This window comes from Lygodium microphyllum, chromosome 9, assembly GCF_053477565.2.
Source record: "Lygodium microphyllum isolate KBCC chromosome 9, Lygodium_microphyllum_v1.1.10, whole genome shotgun sequence".
NCBI classification, from domain to species: Eukaryota; Viridiplantae; Streptophyta; class Polypodiopsida; order Schizaeales; family Lygodiaceae; genus Lygodium; species Lygodium microphyllum.
This window is the reverse complement of record NC_141143.1, coordinates 161,012,906-161,034,020: the sequence shown is the minus strand read 5'-3', so window position 1 is coordinate 161,034,020 and position 21,115 is coordinate 161,012,906. Positions and strand designations below refer to the sequence as shown.

General features: G+C 42.2%; 1 protein-coding gene across 1 annotated transcript in view; it reads left to right on the top strand.

Moving 5' to 3' along the window:
• Positions 1-15,302, top strand: part of LOC148031805 (uncharacterized) — a 42,461-nt gene extending 27,159 nt beyond the window's left edge. The window contains exons 3-7 of the mRNA XM_087685473.1: positions 11,098-11,228; positions 11,363-11,479; positions 12,271-12,393; positions 12,479-12,597; positions 15,005-15,302. Coding sequence (XP_087541599.1) covers positions 11,098-11,228; positions 11,363-11,479; positions 12,271-12,393; positions 12,479-12,539 — 432 coding nt within the window. The 3' untranslated portion in view covers positions 12,540-12,597; positions 15,005-15,302. The remainder of the gene's footprint in view (positions 1-11,097; positions 11,229-11,362; positions 11,480-12,270; positions 12,394-12,478; positions 12,598-15,004) is intronic.
• Positions 15,303-21,115: the final 5,813 nt, after the last annotated feature.

Sequence of the window (21,115 nt, the reverse complement as noted above, 5' to 3'; positions counted from 1 at the left end):
GAAATGAGGAAGACTCCTATGCTCCAGCATAGATCGGGCCATCTCAATCATGGTCCGATTCGCACGCTCCACCACACCATTCTCTGATGGTGTGTTCGGATGGGAATACTCCACCCGAATACCATGATCCCTGCAAAACTGATAGAAAAGGTGAGAAGTGAACTCTCCACCATGATCAGCTCGAACACCACGAACCTTGGAAGTTGTTTGAGTCTCCACAAACACCTGCCACTCACAGAAACGGGAGTACGCCTCGCTCTTATACTCCAAGAAATAAGGCCACACATAACGACTAAAGTCATCCACAATCAGCATCAAATACTTGGCCTTCCCAAGGGAGGCCGTGCCCATAGGTCCGCAAAGGTCGGTATGAACCAACTCAAGCGGAGAAGTAGCCCTCCTAGAAGCAACCTGCGGGTGAGGCTGCCGGTGCTGCTTGCCCCTCAAGCAGCTAGGGCACAAAGTGTGAAGAGGAGGGAAATCAGGAAGTCCCTCCACCATCTTCCTCCTAGAAGCCCGGCGGAGAGAATCGAGGTTCAAATGACCATACCGAGCATGCCAGAGCAGCCCAAGCTCATGGGAAGTCCGCGCAGCCAAGGCTGTGAGCGTATAAAGCCCACCCTCCTGTGTACCTGTCCAAAGAGCATCACCTGTAGAAGCATCCTCCACTGTGACTGCATCCTGAGTAAAAATGACTCGGGTACCTAACTGAGTAAGGCCATGCACAGATAATAGGTTAAAACCCAAATCAGGCACATAGAGAACTTTGGCGGAGGAAGACCGCCTGTCAGAAAACATAGGTAAAGTCCCCACTCCATGAACATGAACTGTAGAATTGTCACCAATGGTGACTGTACCCCCTCTGGAACGAAGATCCTGAAGCCAATCCTGACGGAAGGTCATATGTGAAGATGCTCCACTATCGACGAGCCAAGGCTTCTCCTGTGTGGTAGAAGCTAGGGCAGTGTCTTCCTCAACAAAGAGATGCACAAACGCAGATTCTGTTGTGGCTGGGGCCGCCTTCGAGTCCTTCTCCTTAGGCTTCAAATGGGGATACTTCTGCCAACACTTCTCCTCGGGATGAGTGCCCTTCCCACAATGGGGACACTTGGGCTTCTTCTCCTTCGCATCCTTCTTATCTTCCTCCTTCTTGTCCTTGGACTTCTCCTTCTTTTGTTTCTTCTTCTTGCCACCACCTGTGGTAGCCGTAAATGCCTTGGTGGAGCCACTGGCTCCCACCTCTTTGAGTCGCTCGTCATGCTCCAAGACAAGCGGGGAAAGCTCCTCCCATAGGAGAGTCTCATGGGTTTCGTAGTGATGAGGCTGGTGTAGAAGACATCATAACGGGGTGATGGCAGCTGAGTCAACAGAATCATCGCCATATCCTCAGACGATATCAAACGACCAAGAGAGGCTAGCTCGCCTCGCATATCCTCCATCTTCGTGATGTGCTCCTTCATGGAAGAAGAACCATCAAGACTGAGCATCCGCAACTTCTTCTCCAGGGAAATCTTGTGGGCAAATGTCTTGTGCTGATACAAAGATGCAAGCTTTGTCCATACTTCCGCCGCGGTCTTTAACCTGTGAACATGTACAAGAACAGAATCATGGAGACTCATAAAAAGAAAAGAACGGGCTCGAGAGTTGAGCCTATCCCATAAGGCTGCATGGTCCATAGAGGTGCCATCGGACGAATATACGGGGGGTCGGTCGATGGGCGAAGAAACAAGCTCCCATAGATCAAAGGTATCAAGGATGCAAGCCACCTTGCAGGACCATAGGGAGTAGTTGGAACCATCCAACTTGTCTTCCTTTGGAAAGGAAGGGAGAATCGGCACCTGTATAGAGGGAATCATGGAAGGCATCCGCACAGTTGATGCAGTCTTCACTGAAGAAACCTTTACAGTAGATGGAACCCTCTGAGATGCATGGACTGAAGAAGGACGAGTGCGAGGAGGGTCTTCCCGATGTCGAACTTCACGATAGTCCCGCCTCCGCTCAGAGGAATGATGAGAAAGAAGCTCATCCTCTGAGTCTTCAAAGCCTGAAAACTGGTAAGACATCTTCCGATCTGCAAAATACCAAAGAAAGTTGTGCCGCTGACGAAATAGGACCAGCAATGTGGTCACCAACCACCAAGACGCAGGTAGAGAGTGCCTACAAACACCTGGATCTGCAAAACGCAAATAGATCTGATGTCGAACACCAGAATCGAGACCACCAGCACCGGGAACAAGCCGAGACAGAGGTCGCTTGCAGGATAGGAGCAGTCGGGGTAGAAGCAACCTGCAAAACAGCAAAACGCAGGCTGTAGGAAGGTCGCCCTGCAGCAGAAGAGGTCGCCTGGCAGCAAACGCAGGGTTGCTGCGTCACTGGATGACGTGGCAGCCCCTGTGTACAGCAAACGCAGGCTGTACAGCCTCCTGATGCAGTCGCCTGGCTGGGATGGACCTGTTGGCAGCCGCCTGAAGCAATCGCCTGGCTGTTGTGGAACTGTGGGCAGCAGCAGTAAGGTATTTCTCTCGTCCTCCGTGCTCTCAATCAGGCTCTGATACCATGTGAGAGTGCGCAGCGAAAGAATAACACGAACACAGAGGAGAGGAGAGAGGAAGCAGAGAAAGAAGGAAGAAAGTCTGCACTGACTGAGATGAATGCTGAATACACTGGAATGGACAGAACAGTCCCTGCACGCAGCCCGGAGCGTCAGTGAGGGAACCAGGACAGACTGGAAGCAGAGGCAGCACCAATGCCGGAGACGGAGACGGAGGGAGCAGTGCTGTACCTGCAGAGCATGAATGCTGGACTGACTGGGGGGGCTGCTATAAATAGCCCCCAGCCAGCAAACTGGCCGACCAGCTAAACTGGCCGACCTGGCCAGATCTGGCCGACTATGGCCAGATCTGGTCCGACTGACCAGAACTGGTCCGACTGCCCAAAATAATGGGCAGTCAGCCCAGAAACAGCCCAAATTGGGCTGTAAAATGCCCAAGGCTGCATACTAACAAAAGCAGCCTAAAAACATACTGACAGAGCTCCTCTGTCTCCTGTCAGACTCTGACAGGAGCTCACAACCAGGAGATGACAGACTGAGACTGAATAAGAGCAGGCTAACAGGGACAAAGGTAAGAAGAAGAGGAGGAAGATGTAAAGGATCCCAAAGATCCAAGATTTCCACTGGAAAGGGAACCTGCAGTAAAGAACAATAGATAGAGTGAACTGGAGAACCCGAAACTCAACCTTGGGAGAGAAGCCACTAGCTCCGTGCATCCATGCTAGAAGGAATACGAAGGTCTCATCACCAAGTCGCGGCTGAACCTCCGAGATCCCGATCTAGGTGGTACCTGAAGATCCTAGATATCAATAGAAGAGATGACTAGTCGAAGACAACCACCCTAAGAAAGTAGAGGATGGGTGGAGAACTTCATGTGGAGTAGGCTCCCCCTTTGAGGTGGGAGGTGGAGGGGCCCCCGCTGAAGTCGAAGAAGTAGATGCCTCCTCTGAGAGCAAAGAAATAACATCCCCCTTTGAATCCCCCTCTGAAGTAGATAGGGAATCCAAAAACTCATGGATCACGAGAAGAGAGAAAGACTAAAAACGAAGGCAACAGGAGAGAGAAAGACTAAAAACGCAGGCAGCAAGTGAGAGAAAGACTTAGAACGCAGGCAGGACATTCTAGAGGAGAGAGAAAGACTAAAAACTCAGGAAAAAACAGTAGCAGCAGTCAATATGCTGAAATCAGCTCCGAACAGTGTGTGATAGGCTGGAAACAAGCCCCAGACTGTTGTAGACAGCAATGGCCAGCTTGGACCGCGATATCCTCCGTGTTTGGGGTGTGGCCAGCAAGCTGAAATACTTGAAATCTGCAAAAACGAGATTCTTTTCTGAATGGAGAGTGATCAGCAACAGTCTTTCTGCTGTAAACAGCTGCAAATTGCGGGTGGAAGGCTGGAAACAGGCGCCAACTGATGGAGACAGCAAGGGACAGCTGAGACGCGATGTCCTCCGCACAAGGGGTGCGGGCAGCAAGCTGAAAACACCTAAAACTTGCAAAAACAAGATTTTGATGTAGCGAAGAAGAAGAGAAGTGGATGCCGAACTCACCACCGGTCTTTGCCTTTACTAGAGTGGAGAATCTTTGCCATTGTTTAAGCAGAACCGGCTCTGATACAATATCAAAAGATGACGTACCAGTGAGACAGTAGGGTTTGCGGGGAGGAACATGGAGTGAACTTGGTAAACATGGAGAAGAGAAGAGAAGAGAGACGAAACTCTGATGAAGGCAATGATGAAGTTCCGAATCATGGAGTGAATGTGATACAAGGGAACAAGGGTGCTATAGCACAAGGGAGATGATGAAGACAACCACGAACCATGAATCGCAATGTCCTCCTGAAGGGGTATGAGGGTAGTGGAGAGGTTGGAGAGAAGAGGTGACGGACTGAATGAATTAGCCGTGAGGAATGAATGAGAGAGTGGCTTATATATAGGCATAGTCAGTCTAGGGTTTGCGCTTAGGGTTTGCAGTCCCAAAACAATGGCAAAGATCCTCTACTCCAGTGAAGCTTAGTACCCCGAAACGCATTTCAGGGCTGCCGAAACGGACCGGCCGTTTCGGACCAAAACGGAAACGGCAGACCAGCATTTCGACATCCTCCGGTCCGTTTCGGGGCACTCCTGCTGCCGCCCCCGTCGCCGCCTCCTCCTCCTCCTCCTCCTCTTCTTTTTTCCCCCATTAACCTTTACTTCTTACTCTTCTTCCTCTTTCTTCTCTTCTTGGTCTTCCTCTTCTTCTTCCTCTTCCTCATCCTCCTCTTCTTCTTCTTCCTCTTCCTCTTCTTCCCCCCATTAGCCTTTACTTCTTCCTTTTCTTCTTTCTCTTCCTTTTCCTCCTCCTTCTCTTCTTCTTCTTCCTTTTCTTCCTCTTTTTCTTATTCTTCTTCTTCTTCTTCTTTCCCCCGTTACCTAAAGGCTAATTATGGCGTTGGATCCATTTTGGAGACACGTCACTTCAATCAAGGGATACGAGGGCTCCGGCGGATCAAAGGAGTGGCAGTGCAACTATTGTGGATTGGAGAATTCAGGGAGCGTAACACCCGTGAAAGACCACTTGGCATGTGTTTCCAACAAAGACATCGGGCCTTGTTGTTCAGATTACAGTTACCAGTCATTCATTGATGTTGATACTTATTACTCAATAGTTACTAGAGTCTAGAGACTAGTACACAGTGCTTAGTGCTCACTGGACTTTGGGGTTTTAACTAATTATTTACATGACATAGTTACATGTATCATTATATCTTGATTTCACTTATTATGCATCTTGATTCTTATTCCATTGTTCTTGATGTTTGTCTCCATTGTTCTTGATGTCAGTCTTCCATTCTCTTTAGATCATAGATGATCTAGGAGCCATAAATTATAATTCATTTGTTGTCTGCCTTCAGTTTTGAAAATTGAGCCTTAATTGTGTTAAGCTGTCTTAAGTTTCAACCATTGAGTCTTAACTCTTTAATCTTCACTCATGAGTCGTGACATGTGTAATAAATCATGATTTCAATCATATAACATGGACTCAAAAGTTTTGTATGAAATTTGGGTACATGTTATTGTAGGCATTGATATATTTATATACCCACATAATACTGTATTTATTTTAGTATACAATCCGAAACGCCATTTTCCCGTTTCCAAAATTTGGCCAAAACTTCGAAACTCCGGTTTTTCCCTTTTTCATTTCCACCGTTTCCGAAACTCCTCCGTACTATGCAATGAAGGCAAAGACCGGCTTTGATACCATGCCAAAAGATAACGTACCAGTGAGACAGTAAGGTTTGCAAGGAGGAACACGGAGTGAACTCAACAAACATGGAGAAGAGAAGAGAAGAGAGACGAAACTCTAATGAATGGAATGAGGAAGTTTCGAATCATGGAGTGAATGTGATACAAGGGAACAAGGGTGCCGTAGCACAAGGAAGATGATGAAGACAGCCACGAATCATGAACCGCAATGTCCTCTTGAAGGGATGTGAGGATAGTGGAGAGGCTGGAGAGAAGAGGTGACGGACTGAATGAATTAGCTGTGAGGAATGAATGAGAGAGTGGCCTATATATAGGCATAGTCAGTCTAGGATGGCGCACCTTTTTGGGGCTGCAAACACTAAACGCAAAAACGCAAACTATGGGTGAAGGGTTTCTCAATAGTAGTGAGCTTGTGCTCCTGTAGAAGCAGGATGTCAATCTGTCCAGCAAGGGCAAGTTGCAGCTCCTGCCGAACAATCAACTTTTTGGAACCACGTGCCCCACTATAGTGGAGGCTATTCATATTCCAGGATGCAAGGTGTAAGCTCATAGGGAAACCTATGGCTGACCGAACAAATATCTGTTCGGTGTGGAAGCTATTGATGAAGAAGAGGAACTATGAGGCATGCGTATACGCTTCGTTGCTGGCCTAGAAGGTGAACTCCATTTCCCCATGGTAGCCCCTCGAGCGGACCATGGGGGTGATGGATGTGCCTGGTGGTACCACCAGGGCATCTATCAACTAGGTTGAGAGGCGAGACTCCGTGCATTGGTAGAAACGGGCCGCTTGTACCAGGGGCCACTCAATCACATCCATCGGTGCTCTCCATTGCGAAGGGGCTGAAAGATAATGCTCAGATGAGGGACGTTAGCCCGTGTCCACTAGTTAATGTCCATTATGCAACTTGGCCATTGCTAGGAAAAAAGTGACAGTCCACCTTTTCCCATCCACTAGAAGATGTGGTCTGCCACCTAGCTCTTCACCTCCTCCTCTATCTGAGACGTCGTCCAATCTCTTGTGTGAGAGGTCTGAAGGAAGAAGGCTTAGTTTGGTCCATCCGGTGGTGCTAGTAGGTGGACCTTGCTACTCCTAGACTTGCGTACCATGAAGATTCCCACCTCCAGGGGTAGTGGGAACTCTCTACGCTCTGCAACTCTTAGGTAGGACCACGGCCCACTGTGTAAAAACTCCTATGGTAGTAGCTGCGCTTGTCTCGGGAAAGTGTGATGGGCAGCATGGACGGATGAACTGGTGGCTATGTGGGGAGGGGAAGGGGGGGCTAGACTGTTGGCGAGTGGAGGATGACGGCGTGTGGGGCTCTCACCTCCTGTGGGGGAGGGGGGGGTGGGGGGTGGGTCACGTGTGTTGGGTGGGGATCACAGGGCCTACACGACGGGGGTGATGGTGGGGAGAGGGAGGATCTAGGGATGGTTGGGTGGTTGGATGCACCCGAGGGGTGTGGGGGGGAGCCGGTAGCTCTGGAGGGGGGGCATGTGGGCTAGGGTCGGGGGGGAACCGTGGGGGGGGGGGGGGGGTTTGGACTTTGCTAATGCTTATGATTAGCGAAGTCCAAATCAGCAAAGTCCAAAGTCTCCCTCACTGTTTTCTATGGACCCATGTAAAGCCATCCACGTCCACTTGTGGGCTTATCGGCGAAGCCACCTTAGCTCCGAAGCGCGTGCACTCTGCTGCCATATGCCCAAAGTCAAGGCAAGGTAGGCACTGACCTGGCTGCCCAGTCACAATGACCTGCTGCGTGAAGGAGTGTCCACCTGCCTCAATCTCTAGAAATTGCGGTAATTCTTTGTTTCTTTTATTGCCACCTGTACCTTTGGGACTCCTGCGGCTGTCACTGTGTCAGCAAAAGAGGCGGGAAGGACTGTGCCAAAGAGCCGTCCGAAGTCTTCCACAAGCTGGAGATACTCTAACGCCAATCCGGGGAATAGTAGGGTGACCGGATGTCTAAGGAAACCCGTTGTGGAGCGCAAATGCCTTCGTTGTGAAGCCACTGTACCAGGGGACCATATGGATGACCCCCCTCGTGGAGGCATAGGGTGAGCTAGCCAGTAGCTCACGTGTTGTGTCTGCTGAGGTAAGTCGTACCATGAAGATCCCTTGACCCATTAGAATTGCCTCCGCTATCTACGTTGTGCCGATGCGCGGCGTGGAGTGAAGCCAATCCCGAAGTTGGGCCCTGGATGGGGAATGTCCTACTACCTGACCAAAGATCGTTGTTTCTTTAAGCTCCAGCTCTATTGCATGAACGACTAAGAGCTGTTCCTTAGATAGGACGATGTGCAAGGTGTTTGACTGGGGGGCACTCGTAGAATGCACTGACGTCTGACCAGAGGTTTCCATTGCATGTTCCTGCTAAGGACCTACCAATCTCACTGCTGTGCTACCCGGGGGGGGGGGGGGGATTTCTCTTTTGTCGTGGTGGGGGGGTGCTGGACACTGTTGGAGGCCGGACATAGCGCGAGTTTGGGCCTGTCGGGCAGGGCTGGGGCCATGAATACGGGAGAGGAGCCGGGGGGGGGCATATATGGCCAGTACTTGGCCGGCGGGCAGTGGCGAGGGAAACGGAGGTGGCGCTGGGGGACGGAACTGAAGGTGGAAGGTGGGTGGGCAGACGCAGACAGGCGAGGGAAGTGTAATGGGCCAAAACCGGGGGGGGGGGGGGGGGGGGGGGTATAGGCGGGGCAGTGTTGAAGTGATAGGTGGGGGGGAGGGACAGAGAACGCTGTGCCACCGAGGGGAGAGCGCTGGGGTGGCCACAGACAGTCGGCGAGGGGGGGAACACGTACGATGGCGGGGGGTTAGCGCAGCACACGCAACAGCAGGAGCTCTCGTGTTTTTTGTGCAATAACAGCAGAATAAAGCTTAGACTTTGCAAAACGACGAGAATAAAAAAAAGTGTTTCCTAACATTAGTGAGATTGTACAAAATAACTGACACAGTTTTGGCTGGTCTGTGACCACTTTAATTCTCATTCTCAGTTGCTGATTGTCTAGGCCCAGAACTATTGGTCCATTAAGTGTGTGGGTTTAGCTGCCTAAAGGTTTGATTGCCCATGCACTGATCTGAAGGTGGCATCCTGTTGGAACCATTGTACATCATGATTGGTTGCGATCACCATAACTTTTGGAATGAGGATTCTCTCCTAATAGGTGTGTTTCCTGATTGTTCCAGCCATGAGTAGTGAGATTGTGAACAAACACTTTTCTTGTTTATAAAAGTCTCTTATTTTGAAGCTTTGGTCTTGCCCATTATGTTAGAAATGAGAAAACACACTGAGCTTGAGTTTGTGTTCACTTTGACTCGCACCACACTAACCTGAACACATGCACTGACTTTGATGCTGCAAACTTCTGGTTACTGGTTTGATGAAGTGCCTGTTTGAATTTCTCTCATTTTGAAAAGTCTTTGATTAGTTCGTGTTAGCCAAGATCTTGGGAGAAAAAATGCAGTGACTGCCAATACATGCCATAGAACCTCAATTGAAGTTATTTTGAATTGACTTTACGGATATATATTCCTTTTATCCACACGTGATCGATTCACCCTTGGTTTTGATGTCATGCTTTTCAGATCAGTTTGTCTTTTGCAATCACTCTCTCTGTTATGTCACTAACCAACCTTTGGAGTGGACACCCCTGATTTTTCCTGCACATTTTCTGAAAAGCATTGATTAGAAACTCCAGTCAAGGAGGGTCACACAATGTCCTATTTTGTCATATATGATAAAGGGGCAATAGCACGAGAGTTTGAGAAGTTACAATAGTAGGGTCTGCATAATATTGAGGTGAGCCATTAAGTAGGCAAATTGAAGATCAGCAGAAGGGCTAATGGTTATTTAGAAGAATCCAATATTGGTGGGAGGTGCACATACTAGTGGCCAAGTGAACAAGTGCTCAAGATATTTTTTGTCATTTTTTCCTTCCTTTCCTCTTCAAGTAAAGGGGACTGTATGCTATGGCAGTTAGTTGAAATTTTTGAAAAGGTCTCCTACTCTGAAGGTCTTCCAACATAGGAGTGAGTGTAGTTTGAAGCGAGTCATCAGCTGGCGCCCTGGTGCCCTTTCAATGAATTACATTGATTATGCCAACATAGAATTTCTTCATGTCCAAGCTACCAAAAAGTCTGTCCTCTCAAGTCTCTTCATGTCTAGTGTGCCAGGTTCATAGGAGATTTATTGCATCTCTGCAGCTTCCTTAGATGTTAGATCTTTGTAAAGAGAATGATCTGTTTCTTCCACAATCTTTATGCTTTTATTTTTCAGCTTATTTTCGTGTTATTACACAGATGACTCAACTTCTTTTAAGGTGATGTATGACCCATTATTTGCTGTAGGCACAATGATTTCATGGAGTTCTTTGTCAACAGACTAGTAATTTTCCCACACCTCCCTTTCCCTCTCTCTTAAAGATTTTATTAGTCATAATCTCCTAAGGGCTACCAAATATTGTTGGGAGGTGAGGTTTTATTTGAAGATCCTGGAACAGCATGTGAAACAGTTTGAAAAGCTTGCACCTTGCAAGATGGAACCTTTTCAATTCTGAAGAATTTGGTATCGTGCTCTACAGGTTGGAGCGGCTGGCATTTGAGAAGGTGCATCCAGTCTTCCATGTGAGTACACTGGTGAAGTATGCACAGCTTGATTCCTTCTTCCATTCCAGGTCAAGGAATTTGGGGGATGATGAAGGCCTTTATGAGGTCTTGATTCCAAAGCAGGTGCTTCTTCATCAGTACAAAAAGGGCTTGTTGCATGTTGAGGTTTTGTGGCTATCTTGATGTGAGCCAGTTCTCAGAGGACACTTTTGACTTATGGGGTGGCCATGTGTCTGGCAATAACTGCAGTTTTAGTGAATATAGCATAAGAGATGAGGCTAGAGGATCCATATTTTGCATATACAGAAAGAGACTGTACTTTTATTGGCAAAAATTAGTGCAGGCAGCGGCAAGGACAGCAGAGATTGGAGTTCTTGGCACGCACTTCAGGCAATAGAATGTTTGGGGGGGGGGGAGGATAAATACAAGTGATGTCTGGCTAGGAATGCCACGTGATAGGTGGCCATATTGATCATTGTAATTGTTATTCATTGTCCATTTATAGGCAGCCCTCAATGGCCTTGTATCATCTTTATGGATCCTTTTTGTGTCAGTATCTTGCAGCATTAGAATTGTTGGTTGTTTAGCCATCATTCTCTGAGCTGTTTCTGCTGCTGCAATATGGTCTGATCATGATTGATATTGGTGATTATTCTGATTAAACACATTGTATTACAACTCTTATGCAGGAAATGATTTGTGCAATTGCAGAGGTTGAGAGTAGTCGACAACCACTTGCTTATAGGTTTGAACCCAGACTTGGAGAAGCAAGCACTGGTTTAATGCAAACATTGCAATCAACAGCAGAATGGCTATGCAAGTAAGAATAAGCTGTAGTTAAATCAGAAGCTGAATCATGTCTAATCTTACTGCAAATAATTTGGGGTGACTTGCTTTTTCTTAATATACATTTCTAGAGATGTTTCCCTTTGAAAACCACTATTCTTGGAACAGGGACCTGGGTTACAGATATTACTCAGTCAATTGGTCAGCTCCTATGCTTTACAGACCCTTCGTTAGTGTGTACTTTGGTGCTGCTTTTTTAAACTGGCTTTCAACTTATGGTGGCAAGTAAGTACTCGATTCAAGGGTCACAGTTGCATGTTTAGATATTCTAAATTTTCATTTGTATCCTGTTTGCTGGGGGGCGAAAAGGAAAGGGGGAAAAGACTTGAGGCATGGTTCAAACATACAACATAAAGTGGTGTGTTTGATGTGTACTTTTTGTGCAATCTCATACATTTTTCAGAATAGAATTTCACTGAAATTGATTAAGCAGTGGTCTAAACTGTCCAAGGATATAGTAGGGTAGGGAAAAAAGAGCTAGGTAACCATCGGTGAAATCATTCCGACACCTGAAAGGATGTTGTAGAGAAAAAGTTGTAGAGAAATGTTGTAGATAAGCATTCAGTTACACATATAAAAGAAACTTATGAGATTGCATGGAGCTTTATGAAAGCATCCCTAGGTCTTGTATGCAGATGCATATTTGACAAGGACAAGGATAAAAATATTTAGGGGAGAACTAGGGATGGGCATTGAGGGACAGCTGGGGTTGATTTTCCAAGTACTAGAACGGCCGTTCCCTTGTTAGGGATGCATGCTGTGTCTGCAAAATACTTGTGTAGCCAGACTTGAAATTTTGCGTCCTCTCATACATGCTTCTTGTGATTATAGCTGTAGCAAATCTCTTTAAATTTATTTGGCAAAATCCATATCAAGATGGTTGGTGTTAATATATTTGCCTGATGTTCAGATCTACTGGTTGTTTAATTGCTTGTGTTTAAACAACCATGTAAACCCTCATCTAGAGAAACTAGAGATTTACTCCTTTTATGGAAAGATGACTTGGTATTTGATAGAACACGAACCGAGGAGTTTATGGTTCGAGGTTACAATGGCGGGCCGAATGGAGCAACAACTGAGAAAACCCTGAGATATTGGAACAAGTATTTAAATGCCAAACAAAAGTTACCTAAAAAGAGGTACCATTATGCTCAAAGCTTGATTTTTCTTGTTGTCTTGTGATAGTACTTTGCTTGTTTTGAATGTGTTGTGTGTATGCCTTAGGGCAGATCAGCAGCTATCTGCATATGTGAGCTCACACAAGATTCTAAACACTGACAATTGAGAAAAACTTGAGATATTGGATTAAATATCAATGCCAAACAAAGATTACCCAAAAAGAGGTACCATTATGCTTCAAGCTCATTTCGCTGTGTCGTTTTATGCAAGTGCTTTGTTAGTCTGAAAAGTTAGAGCAAATCAGGTATCTGTATGTGCAAGCGCACATACAAGGTTCCAAACACACTTTCATTTATGTTCTTGCACACTCCTTATGAGTGATTTATAAGCACTCACTTTTCGTTAACATTTTCTCGGTGGCTTTTTGATAGGAACGTGCTAAATGTTGATAGAGATTTTTGAATGAGACTACCCTAAAGTGGCTAAACACACCTTATCACACGCATACAGCTTATGAGTGATTCATAGTACTTATTTTTTTAATGTTTGATGTCTCTTATAAGGCTTTAGGAAGGTAAATTTGAATACCAACGTAAATCCAGCCTATACATGAGACACAACACAAGCCATCATGTAGAAATGGAAACATAGAGGAGTTGACATGAAGTCAACAAGGGACCAAAAAAGTGTCTTAGGATGTCTTAGGATCTAGCTGCAATGATGGCAAGTCACAAGTGCCATATACGAGTACAAAAAAGTAGGAGATAAAATGTCAATATGAATCTAAAGGCTACTAGTTAGATGAGTTCTTAGTCTAGATTCATCACTCAAATGAGACTCATGGTTATCACTAGATGAGTCTGATCATTGATGTACCTAGAAAACAATCCCCATTGGTAGGGAGGTTGCTATGTGCATCCATACTCTGGCTCTCGAATGGGGGCATCTTCCGAAGCATGAGTAACTGAGTAAAAGAGCTTCCAAAACCATGCCTCATACAGGTTTTGATTGCTACTTGTGTGCTACTGCCAACTATGATACCGGGAGGTGGAGCCATGGAGGGGAGCTTGAACAAGAGGTAGAGGCTTGAAACTTGAAAGTTGAGGCTTGAGGCTTAAGGAAGATTCGAAGGCTTGAAGATTGAGGATGGCTGTTTTTAAATAGTTCTAGCTAGGAAAAGGGCTGTAAGAGGGTAAAAAAAGGGGGCCAAACGGTTTAAAAAATGGGGAGAAAAAATGGGCCAGGTGCCAACGATCATATTGACTTTTGATCTAGATTGGACAAGAACCATACAGAATGGACGGATCTGACCAGACTGGACAGATTAGACAAGATGGTTCTATGGGATGCAACCTTGCTCCCACCATAGAGCCGAATGAGCTTATCTTGGAGCATGGGACTATTAACATTACTGGATTATTGCCCCGCACTTTCCCAAGTGTAGAAACATGATGACATATGGGCCTAGAGCTCTTTAGTGTGGTGATCACACAAGATGTTCCATGAATGAGCTTTTGAGTCCTATTTATAGGTCTCCTTAATTGTCCTAGGCTGAGGGTGGTTCATGCATCTAGTCACTAGTGACCCAAGGCTATGACCACCCATCCTAGATGTTGAAGGATGTAATGCATGTGGTATGTTTCAATAGTGATTGTTGAAGGAGATTGGCCAAGGGTGTGTAATAAGGTTCATAAACCATATAGTATTTGTACTTAGTACCAAACCTATGAGTTTGATTAGTTATGACCATGTTGCATCACCATCATTCTGAAGGCAAGTCATGGATTTGCTACAATAATATTGCAAACCCAAATTATGTGCACAAAAACTAAGTACACAAATTGCACAAAAGCAAAAGAATAGAGTGCATGACACAAGGTTGGGTATAATCTCCCCCCAAATGTGATTGGCCCACACTCATGCTTGTACTTCTGTATTAATTCATTTCCAAAATACATGGACCAACATTTGAGCATGCTTTCTCTATTCAGGTCATTACTCAACCTTATACAAATGTATTAATTCATCTCAAAATAGATGGATAGCTCACTCTCTTTATTTTGTTTAGAGTTTCAAATAACCATGAAGGCATATGCTTTTGATCATTTACGTATTTGAGTAAATAAGAGACATTACAATTTTAAAGGAAAACCGTTATAAGCTCTTATTTAGTTTGAGAGAAAATTAGAGTTGGCTATCTTGAAGTTGCTAAATGTGTTACTAGTTCATAGTTGACTCCCAAATATAGTGCATTAAATCATTGTATGGGAGCTTATTTTTGGGTGCACAATATCTAAAAGCATATATTACATTGTGGAGTGTACTACGTGAATGTTCGAATGGTTGTGTTAAATAGCATCACTTTATGATTGGTAGCAATTTACACATGCTCAATGCTTAGATGTTTGTACAAGGGCTTCAACATAATTGCCTTCAAATTGCTATTACTATTTGGAGAACATCAAGCAACTTTTATAGGTTGATATATATGTAGATTGTTGGTTTAATAATGATATTCTACCATTTGCTCAATTTGATTTGTTTCAAAATCATTGCCATCTTGATGCATTCCAAATCCATAATGGTATTGATTTGAAATTGAAGATAACTTTTCATCTTGTTGCATTCTAGATTGCAATTGATATTTGGAGAATACCAACGGACTTTTCAATGATCATAGAACGAAGATAATAAGTTTTCAAATGGCATTGGACCATTTCATTAATTTGATCAATTTCACACTCATGGCCATCTTGTATACCAAATCCATAATGGCTTTGTTTGTGATTGTGTATGTTTCATTGAAAGCTATGGCAAGCTCAATGTATACATTTAACCTCACGTGGTGAATATATATGCATGCAAAAAATGGAATGATATGAAGTGATTTATGAACATTTGTAGAAGGCTAAATTGACCTTTAAAGCTATGATATACAAATCCTTGTAAAGTGTGTGATTGTCTAAAAATCAATTAGTAAGTAAAAGCTAAAAGCAAATCCTAATTGATATTATCAAAACATAGTTAAAATATACATTGATTTAGAATTGACCATGGAATTCATAGAGTAGCCATGAGTCTACCTCCATGAGCCTTCTATCCTCAATAATTGACTCCTAGTGTAAGGATATAATTGAAGGTTGAAAAGACACTTCTAAATCTAGCTTGTCCTTATGCTTTGAAATACTCTCTTTGCTCATCGGCTTGACTCATGCTCAAGAAAGAAGGTATATGGTTTGGATAATGTGTGACTAACCATGATAGTCTTGTATTTAAGAAACAAGGTTTGGATTCATAACACACGAGCTTCTAAATATCAACTCAAAATGGGTAAGCAAGCATCTTAATAATTTTTATTATGGGATCCATGGTCAATTTTAATCGATGTAGGTTCAATCAAATGTCTCAAAATGCAAATGTATTTGTTTACATGACTAGCAATGTACTCCCATTGTGCATATACATATATTTGTGCAATTAAAACGTATTATTAATATACATTTTTCAAAATGTCTTTATACTATTAGCGATTTTTTACTAATATAAACATGTCAATAAAAATTGATTCTCTTAAGGATTTTGTTGAATATGTCGATGGTAACATGTTTTACCATTGAGTATTTACATTGAAGATTTTCATTACAATTGGGTGGGCTTATTGTTGAAAAGTGCTCATCTATTGGATCAAAAGTCTCATGCAATGACCTTTCTAGAAGGTGGACTTGTAAACTTTGATACCTCAAGTTCAATTGATAGAAATATATAATATCAGTCAAAGCAAATGGATACAAGGTTATGCTTGGAGTCCATTTGATAAAGTACAATGTGAAGGATGAGTTGCTTGGACAGCTCATTAATGTTGAGACTCCCAATGGAGCATGGAAGAAATTGAAGAATTTATTTGAAGCCACAAGCAACTCTTAACCAATTGACAATTAGAACATGTCATCATCATAGTAAAGAAGGTGCTACCTCAATACATTTTGAAGGCTAACAACTCCATGATAAACAAGTGCTCCATAGTGATCATAAATAGATTGGGTGAAGAAGGCGATGGACTTGTGCAAGGGTTGATTATCAAAAAGCAAAAACTTTCTTAAGATCAAGAAAATGAAAAAGTAAAGGTCATCATGATGGATATCTCCATTGAGAGAGAGAGAGAGTGTGTGTGTGTGTGTGTGCGCGCGCGCGCACGCGTTCAATTGATAGAAATATAGAATAGCTTAGAGTCAAAGCAAATGGATACAAGGCTATGCTTGGAGTCCATTTGATAAAGCACAATGTGAAGGATGAGTTGCTTGGATAGCTCATTAGTGTCGAGACTCCCAATGGAGCATGGAAGAAACTGGAGAATTTGTTTCAAGCCACAAGCAACTCCAACCAATTGACAATCAGAACATGTCATTGTCATAGTAAAGAAGTTGCTACCTCAATACATTTTGAAGGCTAACTCCATGATACACAAGTAATTATTAGAGATAAAATGTCAAATAATGAGATCTCCATAGTGATCATAAATAGATTGGGTGAAGAATATGATGGACTTGTGTAAGGGTTGATTATCCAAAAGCAAAAACTTTCTTAAGACCTAGAAAATGAAAAAGTAAAGGTCCTTAGGATGGATCTCTCTTGAGAGAGAGAGAGAGAGAGAGAGAGAGAGAGAGAGAGAGAGAGTGTGTGTGTGTGTGTGTGGTGTATGTGTGCGTGTGTGCGTGCGCACGTAAATAGAGGCCAAGGTAGAGGTGATTGAAATAGTTACAATAACAATTACAACATTAATAAAAATGGTAGTAACAACAATCAAAATCATACTAAATGTTCTTAGCCCACTTATGGAAGAGGACATGGCAATGTTAGAGATGAACATACTTCTTGTATAGGAAAAGACTTAACCAAATCCAAAATGTAAATACTATCATAGAAGGGGGGTATTATAAAAAAAATATTGAATAAAAAAGAAGGAAAACCATAGTTATTTCATGAAACAAGGAATCTCTCATTTTGGAGGAGAAAATTTACTATCTGTTTTTTAATGTGATGTTATTAACAATGAATAGGTTGATAATTAGGATATTATTCGAGAATCTTATCTATTTTTGAATATGATGTTATTAACAATAAAATATATCCTTCATTTGGGTGGAGTGATAGTGGGGCATACTCTCATGTGACCTCTCACAAAGAATACTTGAGCTTTATCTACAAATGCTAGTACAATGTTGTACATTGCCGATAATACTCTAAATGCAAATGGAAGGAAACGGAGATATCCACATGATGACCAAGGGTAAGAAGACTAATGTAAATGATTTCATTCTTATTCCTTTTCTAACAAATAACTTTATCAACTGGAGCTATGGTTGAAATGGATTACAAAGTTAACTTCAAAGGCAATAGATGGCATAAAGGATAGAAAGAGAGGTTATAAGGTGATTGCAAAAGAATTCAAGCATGAAAGGCTATAAAGTTTGAATGTCTACATTCCCAACTTGAATACAATGAACATGGAAAACAAATTCATGAGTTTTATAGAGTTATGGCAGTATAGAAGGCATGACCATTTGTACTTTAAAATTATTGTGACATTGGGATCTAACTCTTCTTGTAATAGGAATCCTAACTCTACATGATCATCTTGGTAAATATGAAGCTTGTTGCTATATGACAAAAAATCAATAGAAGCACCACAAGGAAGTTGGTAACCTTTGATATCATGCATACTCATGTATGGGATCCTTTTCAAACCCCTTCATTGATTGGTTTAGTAAATTTTTTATCTTCATTGGTGACTACTTAAGAAATTCTTGGGTGTATTTTTCTCGAAAAAATATGAGGCACTTTTGAATTTTCGAGAATTTAAAGCCATGGTTGAGAATGAGAATCAAAATTGTTAGACCCTTTCAATGAAGCTTGAAAGACTTCTCTTGTAGCCTTAACAACTCAAAAGCCATCTTAAGTCGTCTAAAAGTGTTTGGAAGCATTACTTATACTCATTTAGTTGATAACATAGAAAGAAAGTGGATACTGAATCTATCATATGTGTTGTCATGGGTTATATTAATGTATGCAAAGCATGTCAGCTATATGATTCTAACAAAAGAAGTATGCTTGCATCTAGAGATGCCATTGCAGATGAATGTGTAGGTTTGAGTGATCATTATTTCATATAAGAAAGAACAACATAAAATGTAACTTGTCTACAGATTTCATATCTATGTCAAGTGCCCATATTAAAGATTACAAGAAGGAGATAATCTAGATAGCAATGTAGATGAGGATACCATTGAAGGAAAGCAAATTGATGCTATTGGGAGGCCAACAAGAAAAATGGAAAGAAACTAAAAAGTTGGCATACTAGCTAATAGGTAAATCTCTCGGGTTATAGAACCTAACATTGTACTACTCACAAATATTATGCAACAAGTGGTGCTTTGTATAGAAGAGTGGAAAGATGCTATAAATGAGGAACTACATACTTTGCATAAAAGTAAGACTTGGGATTTGTGTGAACTTCCCAAGGGGAAGAAAAAAATTGGTTATAAATTGGTTTATAGAATCAAGTTTGATACCTCATCCTTTTGTGTTTGCTAATCACTTTGAGAGTATTGACATGGGCCTAGAATCATTAGAGAGAGGGAAAGGTCAAAATGTATAAAGCTAGGTTGGTTACACAAGGGTTCTCTAAAAAATATGGAGTAGATTATGATGAAATTACGCTCTAAAATGAATTTAGTAAGGCTTTCCATTTCTCTTGCTACTATAGACCAATCACAAGGGTTCTCTAAAAAATATGGAGTAGATTATGATGAAATTACGCTCTAAAATGAATTTAGTAAGGCTTTCCATTTCTCTTGCTACTATAGACCAATGGAACATACTCCAAATGGTTGTACATAGTGCCTTCTAGAGCCATTAGAAGCAAAAGAAAACTTGGTTTGTAGGTTAAAGAAAAAAAATCTTTCTTGGGTTAAAATACCCCCCTAGATCATGGTATGCAAGGTGTGATCAACACTATATAGGTGACGCTTTCAATAAGAGTAGTGCAACAAAGCTATGCTTTGTTTGGGTGTTCTAGGTGCAATGTGAAAGGGCATAAGTTAGAAAAGTTGTAGTCTTATAATATTGCTTAAAGTTGCAACTCATGTAGCATGTTATATCCATGACCAAGATTTCATGGTTTAAGTTATACACACTTTAAAGTGATGCCTTACATGTAATATATATTAGATAGTTGCATGTTGAGGGAATCGCCCTCTATGTGGAGGGCGTTCTTGTGTTTAGGGACCAAATAAACTATTTGTATTGTTCTATTGACTTTATTATATTTTCTCATTATAAGACAACAAACTTGAATTGTTACTCCTTTGTTATTTAAGTGGTAGAGAAGGTATGCATATTGAAATGGAAAAGAGAGTATACAAATCAACTAGAGTTAAAGTGAAAACAGAATGGAGACAAAGCTTTATATGCAAAATGAGGTCAGCCAAAACCCTAAAGGTTCAAGGGATGCTACTTAAAGTTGTAGAGGTGGTTTTTGTTGTGGACATCATAAGCTATAGAGGCATGCGTTGCAATTTCTATTAACCATGAAGAGAGGAACCCATTGGTTACTTCCAAGGCTATAGAGGAGGAAGTAGAATACTTGCATGTTGAGATGGCCATTATAGCCATCTCACTAGACAAATGCTATGGAGGATACAAGCCATGAATGCTACAAGTAGGGATTATAAGTTGAAGTATTGCCATCATATTAGTAGGGTAGAAGCAAGAGAGGGGGACCTTTACGTCTTAAGAGTAACTATTGGAGGAGCATGCCAAAGAGGTGATAGATTATAGTGGGGTGGCTACATCTATAAGCAAATGTAGGATTAAGGTTGCAAAGTGATGCTAGGGTGTGTTAAACGATAGTGTTATGGGAAAAATGATCGGTAGAGGGCACAAAGGAGGTTCATACTAGGATTCAAAAGGGGAGTTGATGGATTGTTGAGGGTAGACAAGAGGACATGGAAGGGAAGCAATGCAATATGACATCTCCCTCCACTCATCTCATGCGTTGGACTTCTTCATCACCCATAGGCTATATTTCCACATATTCGTAGAAATTTCACTATCAAAATTCCTTCGTTGTGTTAATTTTAACTCATAAAATGAAATTTTAATGCATTATACATCTCAATTAAGAACATATAAATTGATTAACATATAAAGTATTATCACATGAGTTTAATGTAATACTATTGTATTATATACTAGTATTGTGTGACTATTAGAGAAAGGTAAAAATGTATTAAAATATTCACATTATTCATCTCTAATTAGTTCTAATGTGTATGGATGTATGTGCATGTGTGTGTGTGTGTGTGTGTGTGTGTGTGTGTGTGTGTGTGTGTGTGTGTGTGTGTGTGTAATTAGGGCCCAAGACATTTCAAAAAAGACACATGTAAGGAAATGATTAAGTCGCTAATTAGAAGAGGTTTTGGAAGAATAAAATCTTCAAATTTGATTGTTTAGATGTGATTAACGAGAGAATATATGGTTCATTAAATAGGTCAGCCATTAGTCCAAATGCCTACATTCTTTAATCCAGGTCAAGGGTCACGTTTTAGGTTGTTTTTCTCCTAGAACTTGTAAAATATTGCATTGTTGAGATTTTTACACTAAAACATGTTTATTTATTCATCCATGTTTATTTCCAAGGCCATTTTCTTTTTGCACTTGTGTTTCCTATCTTTGATATTATCA